The 10,900-nt window shown below is 41.1% G+C and overlaps 1 protein-coding gene across 1 annotated transcript; it reads right to left on the reverse strand.

Moving 5' to 3' along the window:
• Nucleotides 1–192: 192 nt before the first annotated feature.
• LOC113014802 (glyceraldehyde-3-phosphate dehydrogenase-like) lies at nt 193–6,896 on the reverse strand. The gene is made up of 12 exons (XM_026156537.1): nt 6,812–6,896; nt 6,514–6,561; nt 3,325–3,424; nt 2,997–3,106; nt 2,829–2,919; nt 2,468–2,583; nt 2,202–2,283; nt 1,442–1,593; nt 1,244–1,322; nt 1,067–1,150; nt 784–881; nt 193–480 (listed from the first exon to the last, which is right to left on the reverse strand). Exons 2-12 carry the CDS (start codon nt 6,534–6,536, stop codon nt 411–413), a joined length of 1,005 nt encoding a protein of 334 aa, XP_026012322.1. The 5' UTR covers nt 6,537–6,561; nt 6,812–6,896; the 3' UTR covers nt 193–410.
• Nucleotides 6,897–10,900: the final 4,004 nt, after the last annotated feature.

Raw genomic sequence — 10,900 nt, forward strand, 5'->3', positions numbered from 1 at the left:
CATTCTAAACTATATACAATTTAAATTGCATATCACAATGTGCTTTAAATGCCTTATACCAGGGTTAATGCTGAAAGCTCTTACACCGAATGTAAACATGATCTGAAATAAGGCTTCAAATATCCATGAAGTTTGCATAGGCAGCAAAGTTTCTCCCTGCTTCGTTTTTCCTTTTGGAAAAGAAACTACACATTTCTCATGAATTCTGTTCTTTATTTTCAAGTGCAAAGGAGCCACAAGATTAGTAACAATACTGCAAAGAATCTGTACAAACATCACTTCTGACAGAACAGGGGACAAGCTTATTTTAAGCAGGACAATACATTTTCTCTCCCCATTGGTCAGGTTATTCAGTTTGTCCTTTCTGCAGATGCTGTGACATCCAGGTGACGGAATGATGAATCAGGATTTCACTCCTTAGAGAACATGTGCACGAGCAGGTCACACACACGGTTGCTGTAGCCAAACTCATTATCGTACCTGCAGGTACAAAAATGAGAGCAGAAGGTTCAACAGTGGAAACGTGAATGAAGATGGGAAAGCTGCAGGCTTTAGTGCATAATGGCTAACTGTTTAAATCACAGAAGTTTGTCTTCTTGGGGCACTAGGTGTAAACTCGGTGACTAGGAATACCAGTCTATTACATTTTTACTCATTTCATACTACATGAGATTCAGATTTCCATTTGTAGTAATCAATTCATTTAAATGCAGCAAACAAGCTTTGGTCAACTGAGTTTAATAAATGCAGTTTCATACTAGAGACATGTTCATCGAGTCTCACCATGAAACCAGCTTGACAAAGTTGTCGTTGAGTGCAATGCCAGCTCCAGCGTCAAAGATTGACGAGTGAGGGTCACTGTTGAAGTCTGTGGACACAACCTGAACAGAAAGAGTGCAAGTGTAGTTGTTCTGTTAGTGTGCCAGTCCTCGAGCACATCTGTAAAGCTAGTTAGACAAATGCTGCCACCTAGTGACTCCTGTGTGGCCACACAAGTGAAACCGTCTCATTCTCCCCTTTTAAGAGTATAATGTAGCCTGGTGTTTCAGATGTGGGTGTTTTGTACCTGGTCCTCTGTGTATCCCAGAATTCCCTTCATGGGTCCCTCAGCAGCAGCTTTGATCGTTTTCTTTATGTCTTCATACTTTGCCTGAGATGAGAAATTATAATCCTCAGATTAGACAAATGCAAACTCTAGATAAGGGAACATGAATCAGCTTTATGTCAATTATGAGACGCTTACAGGCTTCTCCAGTCGGACAGTAAGGTCGACGACAGACACGTTGGGGGTGGGCACACGGAAAGCCATACCTGTCAGTTTACTGTAACAAATATTCAAAGCTCAGGGCATTTTGCTGATAGTTTTAGTCATTACACCGTCCTGATCCTTTTCAGGAAGACACATGTGCCATTTTAAAATGGAGAATTAGAGGAAAAGTACCCGTTCAGCTCAGGGATGACCTTGCCAACAGCCTTGGCGGCTCCAGTGGAGGCAGGGATGATGTTCTGGGAGGCACCACGGCCATCTCTCCACATTTTACCAGAGGGCCCGTCAACAGTCTTCTGTGTGGCAGTGACAGCGTGGACTGTGCTCTGAAAGAGCAGGTAAAGGTTATTCAGAGGCAGAATCAGATCGTCCCAACAATGTGAGCTAATCTGAGCAGCTGTCGGACAAGTTAAACAGAATTTCAGAGGCAAGTAGCTTTGTTGATGTTGTAGAGGGACCACATTTACTTGATGCAGCAGAAACACTTTGTGACAAGAGAACTACTGGAAAGCAGGACCCTGATATAGACACCCAGTATCCAAGCTTTCTGATCATGTGATGTTTGTGAAGGGCCATCAGTCTCCAGCATCAGTGACTAAAATTTGGTGAGTCTGCCACAAAGAATGACCCTCCCCAGAATGTCAAACTGAGGAGACTTTGAGCTTTTTATTGGCATTGTGCAGTTTTTGCACAGCGAAATTGGGTAGCTGGACCACAAAGGTGCAAAAGACAAAATACAATGAGGGGGGGGAAAAAAAAAAAAAAAAAAAAAAAAAAAAAGTGCAATGTATACGTATGTGAGTACTAGCAACATGTAACTAAATGAAGTTGTTGCTGAACGCATTGTACAGTTTGTTGGCCGACTGCTCTTAAAGTTCCTAAAATCTTCTGGTTATAAGAGATTCACTCAAAAGAAGCAGTATCAGTTCTTTACCATGAGACCTTCCACGATGCCAAAATTGTCGTGTACGACCTTGGCGAGGGGAGCCAGGCAGTTGGTGGTGCAGGAAGCATTGCTACGGAGAAAGCACATGTCAACTTAATGTATGACAGCTTAAGTGCAGAGATGCAACACCAAACAAACTTTAAGAAGCCATCTAGACATCTGCAGCCAGCTGTCCAAACAGCCATTATAGAATCACGCACGCACACACTCACGTGCACACACGGCATCTGTAAGCACTCAGTACCAACACTCACCTGACAACCGTCAATGAGTTGTTGTATTTTTCGTGGTTGACACCCATTACAAACATTGGTGCATCAGCACTGGGAGCAGAGATCACCACCCTCTTAGCTCCACCCTTCAGATGAGCCTAACAAATCAAAATAGAGCTTAAGACTGATTGTACAATCACTGATGCTTCAGGAAGCTCCAAGATTATGCAAACTAGATTCCAAAAAGATTGCATTAATTTAGAGATACAGGTCAGGATGATGAAAACTGTTCCTTCAACCAAGTTTGTTTCACATGTTGAAGTCACAATAGTGACAATCCAGTCATCTTCAGGGTGAAACTGCACTTTAGACAGGTGAGAAAGCACAACAGCAGCCAACTTACAGAAGCCTTCTCAATGGTGGTAAAGACACCAGTGGACTCTACAACATAGTCCACACCAGCATCACCCCACTTGATGTTGGCGGGGTCCCTCCTATGCAGTTCAGAGAAGTTAGTTATTCAATCTGAGGCAAACTTGCTGGACAAAGTGCACATGTGACAGTTACGTACTCTTGGAAGACCATGATGTGCATGTTACCGATGACCAGCTTGCCACCCTCAGTCTTCACCTCTCCGTGCTTCCAAGTGCCGTGAGTGGAGTCGTACTTGAACATGTAGGCCTGCATTAAGAGGTGACCATTAAAAATGCAACAAAACCTGCCATTTCTTAAGAGAAGTCAACATGAGGTCTCTAAAACTTCCTGGTGTCCTTGACAACGCAGTCTTTGCTTAAAATGTTTCATTTAAGAACTTTGCTTTTCCTACATTTACTAAACAGAATCAAACAGGCTTGTTAAGTACCATCAATTTATAGAGCAGAAGAAACCCATCCTCTCACCATGTATTCCAGGTCAATGAAGGGATCATTGATGGCTACAACCTCAACCTTACCACCAGCAACAGCAGCACGAGTCACCAAACGACCAATACGTCCAAATCTGAAATGCAGGTCAGACTAAAGAATCAGTACGGATATGAAAGGGAGCAAGAACGACTAGGTTGTTGTGAGACAGTAAGGATGAAATATTTTGTTGAATTCAAACTGAAGACCCTTGTAATGTCTGCATAGTCCAATTAAAATATCAGGTTCCAGGCCCAAGTTTTTAAATTGCAACTATGTCCACTTTATTCATTTCCTGTCTGACCAGCAGGTTTAATCTGAGTCACTGCAGAGGATGGCTTTGCCATGCAAGGCCTGCCAACCTTGACTGAAGATAACAGTGGCTGGCACCAGCAGCTGATAGCCTGTTTAGGCCCAATATGGGCACTGTCAGTGAGGCAGATTGAAGAGTGTGGAACTAAGGAAGCATGAGGGTCGAAAGTTCAGAGCACGTTATAGTAATGGAGATAAAGAGGGTTGTGAAGTAAGAGTTTCTGAGAGAAATCAAGATATGCTACAAAGACAAGTTTTTAAAATCACCCAAACATTTGTCTCTAACTTTTTCATGTTTTGTGACAAGTTGAGTTAGTGCTTCAGAATTGAGTGTGTGGAGGTGTTTGAGTACAACAGTTGCTTGTGGGTTACCCAAACAGATTAGGCCATTCTTGTGAATTGCTGCCTCCAAGTAGATTTGGAGGCATACAAAAAACAAAACTCAACCAAAAAAAAAAAAAAAAAAAAAATTTGTCCAAGATGGCAAAAGGCACAATTTTCCTCATCAAGTTTAAGTTCTGAACAAACTTAAAGTGGGATTTCATATGTGGATGACCCAAAAGCAGACTTTGCCTTGCGACTGCAAGACAACCCGTGTTTAGTTATAGCCAAGATACAGTTGCCACATAGTTGGAATTTGATTGTCTTCATGGCCTTTCAATAATACTGCATTTAGGCTCTATTGTATTTCAGCTTCTATCAGAGCAAACAAGGCTGCTCAATTCAAGATTTCTAAAGATGTGGTGAAACATGTTTCTTCATGTAAACTGATCTGGAAGCAACATGCAACTCTCCTAAAGAAGTTGCTAAAAGCCTGCAGAAGTTAAACGTTGCCATTATGGACGAGCATACCAACTACTGTGTCAGAGGGAAGCCGATAGTAAATTCAGGGTTGAGGCCACCACTAGCTTTGGCTTTAGATCAAGCTGAAGACAGTGAGTTGTGGCATGAGCTATTGAGCACCAGAGTTTTGTTATGCAACACTGCATGCCTTCAGTTCACACGAGTCACATTACATAGTTTTTTTGCAACTGTATCCTGCAACAGGAGACAAATATACAACATGCACACAAAACGACTTTATCAGCTTTGATGTATCAGGAAGCTGAGACTCCTTTGAAACTGCTAGAGAACTTTATGGGTTGAGTAAGAGGAAATCTGGACAATAGCAAAACAGGAAGGAAAGTCTTAAGGGGAGCAATTTGAAAATTCATATATGTAGGAACCTGCTCATATCAGATAAAGTCCATGTTCATCAACTGGTGTTCTCTTAAAGCCATTCACCTCATGAAATTTAGAGTTAAATGTAAAGTAATTACTGAATATAAAGTTCTTACTTTTGTCAAATATAAAATTATCACAAGTCAGATGTAACAGTTTCACATTTAACTGATATTAGAAATCACTAGCACAGTAAAATGTTAGCAAGTTTAACTTCAGGTGGGATGACAGCATGCGGCCATGGAGGCTGCTTGCACAGTCTAGTTTGTGGCAAAGTCAGTAGTGTACATATCCTTAAAGTTAGTAAGGGGTCAAGAACAAAACACTAATGTTGTACCATTGGGGGACACTTATGAAATTTGGCAATTCTAGCAGCTTTAAACACAAGCAGCTTCACTACTGTCTCATTAGTGAATCATTTTAATTGTCAGGTGCAGAAACCCTCAAGTTATCCTCTCAAACTCTTTGTCAGGCGCTGCCATCATTGACAAAGTTTTGACAGGAGGGGGAAGAGCCACGGGCATGCAGATTTCCTTTGTTTTGGAAAGCTGCTGAGCAGCCAGAAGGCCAAAATGGACTGGAGCCCATCTTCTGTTTCTGAGCCTCATTGTGAGGTACGTGTCCAAAATCAGGGAGCCAAATCACCCTGCGGCTCTGCAGCAGCAGCTGCTGCTGCTCCACAAGAGGAAGAGAAAATGTTTCAGCTGTGATCTCCGAGTCTGAGCAGTGTCCACACAGAGTCGGCCGATCACTGATCTCCAGTGGAAAGGTTAAGGAGTTAAAATTAGATGAGGGGAGAATGAAGAGGAATGTGACAGCTGAAGAGAGCAGCGATACTGACAGAAGGGCGTTGTTGAAGAGCGGACGCCAACTGTGACACCACCAGACTATAAATAACCAGAGAATAGACAGGTCCAGACCGCAGTCCTGTCCTGCTTTTAGGGTTCAGATGATGCTCAGGCAGCACTCCAGCGGTCCTCTGTGAGGCAGCTAAATATTTAGACACCTTTAAGTGTCTGGCATTTCTAGATTTCAAGCCTTGTTTAATTTATGTTCATTTAACAAGTTGCCCTTTTACCATCTTGACAAGAAGTTGCCGTTTCAGCTTTCAAACATTGGCAATCAGTTTGTATTTTGGCCTCCATAAGGCATTTGTTTAGCACATTTCCAACAAGGTGTTAAGTTTAAACTGCTTTTGCCACTTGATTAAATCTTTACTTCATGAGCCAATAAGTAAAACCACAAGAGGACAACATGTCACTAGAGGAAAACCAAATCGAAGGCCCTACAATTCAATTAAATTGCCCACTGATCTAAATTTTAGAAACACTTTCAACCTTTGACATAAACACTTGTGTCAATACAGCATTCAGACAACAGGGGATGAAGTTAAAATACCTGGATACAAATAAAGCATCCAAAGAAATCCAAGAATCTTATCCGGGGTATACTGAAATGCCTGCTTGATTATCTACTTTGAACTTTATTAAAAGATATACAAATAAAATGCAAGACTTAGTTGCACCTACTCAAGTTTTACTAGCATCAAACCAAACACCCCTTTGCAACACATGGGGTAGTGATTGTTAATTAAGCCGATGAGAAGGAAACCTCTGCCAGGACACCTGCACAATGACAGGTGTAGAAACTTACCCATTGACTCCAATCTTCACCATTGTGCCTGATGTGGTCTACACCTCACTGAGAGGGAGGAAACAGTTTAGCCTTTAATTCACTTATACAAGAAGAAGAAAAAAAAAGATGCACATTCAAGAATTAAAAGATTAACGTTTCAAAAAACTCAAAACAAAACTTTACAGGAAGCAGAAACCGTGTAATAAAAACGCTACTTTCTGTGTGTTTCGTTCACCTGTTACTCTGAGCAGCAGGTAAAACTGTCAAAGCTCAACCACTAAACAAAGGCAACAAATGCGGGAAACCAAACCCTTACCTGAGAGGACACTGGGATACGAACGTCCTTCGGAGAAGAAGCGAGAGCGGGAAAGAAGTTTCGAGGCACGCCATTTATATGCGCTGTCCTCCCGGGCCACGCCCCCTTCCTCAGTGGCCCAACTTTAAAGGTCACGTGAAGCTGCGAACGAGTTTAATTAAGAGCGTCGTTTTTTTGTGCGGTCTTTGCTCAGTCTGAGAGGTCGCTATACAACAGAACCACAGTGCAAATGTGCAATCTGTAATGGCATAATTAGAATTAAACGCCACTCTTCAGAATAGTTCCTGGAAGGAGCTCCACAGGAAAACACAAGAACAAAACCATGTTGTGGCAACTGGGAATTTTAGGAAGGAAATACCAATATCATGGGAATAATAATAACATAAATAACAAAACATCCACTTACAATTGTTTTGCATTTGATTCGTTTGCCCAAAAGGACAGCAAACAACACACAAAATCGCAGATTTCATTAACAGCTTTAATATTATCATTATTTCCCCCATAATTTCTGCAGGCATTGCAATGATGTTGCCAATGTCAATTTTATGTTACTGTATTTATTTTTCTATTTTACAATCAGACTCATGAAATGAAAATCTGATATCATGAATAACGACATCTTGTTACTTCATGTTGCAGAAAATCTGGAATAACATCCTTTCAAATGGTGAAAGGCTTTTGCTTTGTTGCTCCAGGCCACCATCATTTTCTAGCAAAAACGTTTTTCTTCTAATTTAATCAAAGATTTACTCACAATTTATTGATGATTGTGTGTAATTTATTTATATCATACATTAAATTAAATAATAGGTTAATCAAGTGAAATCCATCCATCCATCCATCCATTCGCTTCCGCTTATCCTTTTCAGGGTCGCGGGGGGCGCTGGAGCCTATCCCAGCTGTCATAGGGCGAAAGGCGGGGTACACCCTGGACAGGTCGCCAGGCTGTCGCAGGGCTAACACATAGGGACAGACAACCATTCACACTCACATTCACTCGCACATTCACACCTAGTGGCAATTTGGATTAATCAATTAACCTATCCCCACAAGCTAATTCAATTCAGCAACCAGAGAATTGGATCATATGGAAAATTAATTCATCCAAAAATATTATTATCTCCCACGACCCTGAATTGGATAAGCAGAAGAGAATGGCTGGATATTTATTTTAAAGCTTTGAAAATATGTTACAAATGAAGTTCCCCTTGTAAAAATAGAATAATAATGAGTAATAACGAGGCTGAGTAATCTGATACGGCTTATCACTGTAAGTTTCATCTAATGTTAATCAAACAAGAAGACACGGTATGGTTGGAATCCACATATGGTGGTCCTGTGAGTATTTTCAGCAGCACGATGGAGTAATGAAGGAATGTCACTCAGCGTGGCTCACCGAAGTTTTAAATAGATTTTGGTAACCGACAGAAACCCGCAGGTATAAGACTTTTGAGGCTATGAATGCACACACAATACTGTTGTGTTTTACAAATGCACAGACTGTATATAAAAGATGAACGTAGCTGTCATGAGGTTGCACTTTGATTTTCAAGCTCTTCTTTTGAAGCCTCAGCCTGCACGTTTTGACCCTGAGATTTTGGTGTTTTGAAACTTGACATGATGTGTGGAGAGTGAAAGGAGGACACATCATAAAGATTTGCCTGGTTTATCATCTGTTTTCTTCTCAAAGGGACCATAATTTATAAAGTCAAATCATGTTGTAATAAATAAGACTTAACACTTTCAGTCTAAACCACAAACATCACCAGATTACCAAATACATGCATCCAAACCTGTGACATTTGCACCCCATTCATACCTGGTATTACTGCTTGGCCTAGAACATTAAGTCCAAGAACATAGTTCATACTTTGATCAGATATTAGAAGGTACAAATGCAATCTATGCAGCATGACCACATCTTCAAGAAAAAAGAACACATTTTGAAACCAATAATAAATGAAAGGTAGATAATTATCCAGATACCGTATCTCTATACAGACTGCATGGGCGTATTTTAGTACTCACAAAGCAAAAGAACAATCTAGCCCTGCGGATCAAAGAACATACAGCTCTACAGGTCAGTCAGTGGAGGGTAACATATAAAGGTCAGCCTATAAATATGGCATCCTGTTCTGAACTCTCTTCATATAGACAGTATGTTAAAGAGTGTGACATTTAGGTGAGCTGGGCACCTCTGTTCGGGGTCAGACACACCAGAGGGTTAGCAAGAACGTCTCTGAAACAAAAAGGGACTGAAGGTTGGTTTGTATGTTTGAATGAAGCCCGGACAGCTCTCAAAAGCAGAGCCCAGGTGAGATAAATGTGCGTCCTTTGTGTGCGTGATGGTGTAACTGTGCACATATCTGCACTGAATGTAATGCAGAGCCTGATAAATGCTTTGTCTTTGGTTAGGGGTGCATTCTAGCTGCTCAGATAAGCCCCATGATCCAACACAGCCATGCCTTATCTAGGAAAAAAGAAAGGAAACCTGGTTGCTATGACAACCCCAGTGGTTAGACAGCTGGTTAATAATTCAAGTCTCGCTTGCTCCTGTCTGATATTTGTCTTTCTGCTGCACAGACTGTACAAACATTGTCTAAAATTCACAGACTATGTCACTGCATTTCCAGAGGAAGTCAAAGCTCCTGAAATGAGCTGCTCTTCCTCTCGATCTTCTCACTGCCCCGTTCTCTGGCTTCATTTCCATCGGAGCTGAGATTAAAACCTTCTACCCAAACGCATTCAGAAAAGTATTCTGCTATACCGTGCATCAGTATTTGAATTTGCTATGACAGAAACTTAAATAAAGAAAATGACAGTCAACAAAAGGCAGAAGGAATGCAGAACATCGGGAGCATCAGGAGCAGAACACATTAAAAATAATACATGAAGAAAGTTTGAAATCATCTTCATGACCTTCTGCTGTTTCTTCATCCTTTCCCACCGAGCAGCTGACTCGAAGTTGCAGGAGGCTCAAAGTGTTTGTATGAGTGACCTTTAATGATTTCATTTTAAGCTGATGACATTTATAACATTCCCCCTTTTTTATTAAAGAATGGATGTGTCTGTGGGTGTAGAAGGAAGGAGAAAGAGGCAGTGCAAAGGTCAAGAAGCAGATTTAAACCCAAAGAACGAGAGTGGGCGATTAAACCCGCTGAGCCTCCAGAACAACAAACGCACAGCCTGCGCTTTCATTCAGGCACACGGAGTGATGTGGCATTAAGGCTTTACTCTTAGAGCCTTATAACACATGCAAGTGATAATGTCTACAAAAATGCTGGGAACAGAGATTTTAGCTTAAAACTGCTAATTGCTTCTCCTGAACCACGATCTCTGGTATCCAGTTTAAAGTGACGGGTCATCTTTTTGCATTTTGTTTTTTTCATCCTTAAAGATACTTTGTTATAAGTTGCCCAGTTTTGGAATAATTGGCTGTAAAGATATAGTTCTCTGTTTCCTTTAATAAAATTACATTTTGTCTCAAAGCACCAAAAGTATGTTTAAAAAATGAGCAGTGATGTCTCTTTCCAGAAATCTCGGCCTTGTTGTGAGCAGTTTCATGGCAACTGTATCACTCTGCAGAAGGAAACACGGATCTACTGATGACAGGAGCTAAACAATCATCCTGAGAGCTTCTAATATAATCAACAGCTCCCGCTATTTAGACTTCCTGTTTAATAGGAAAAATGTTTTCTTCTATTCTTCAGTTGTTTAGTAAAACAGACTGAGATAATAGTTATAATACTGGTTTGCACTACAGCCAGATGATTTTCTCTGGTTTGGAGTCAAAGTAAAGAAGACGAAGCTGTGTGAGCAGAAGAGAGAGGACAACAGACAAATAATGCTGAATATGAAGCTGCCAGGCAGGAGGAAAAAAGGAAGACCTCAGAGGAGATTCATGGGTGTAGTGAAGGAGGACATGCAGAGGGTGGATACGACAGAAGAGGATGCTACGGTGAGATGGAGGCAGAGGAGGAAGAAGAAGAAGACATGCTTTCACTTAGGTACATCAAGCGAGTGTGGGCTTTCATGAATCCTGAAAGTATCAATCAGAAGTAATTTATGGACAAATTCAGCTTCTCT

Source organism: Astatotilapia calliptera, chromosome 22, assembly GCF_900246225.1.
Source record: "Astatotilapia calliptera chromosome 22, fAstCal1.2, whole genome shotgun sequence".
NCBI lineage: Eukaryota > Metazoa > Chordata > Actinopteri > Cichliformes > Cichlidae > Astatotilapia > Astatotilapia calliptera.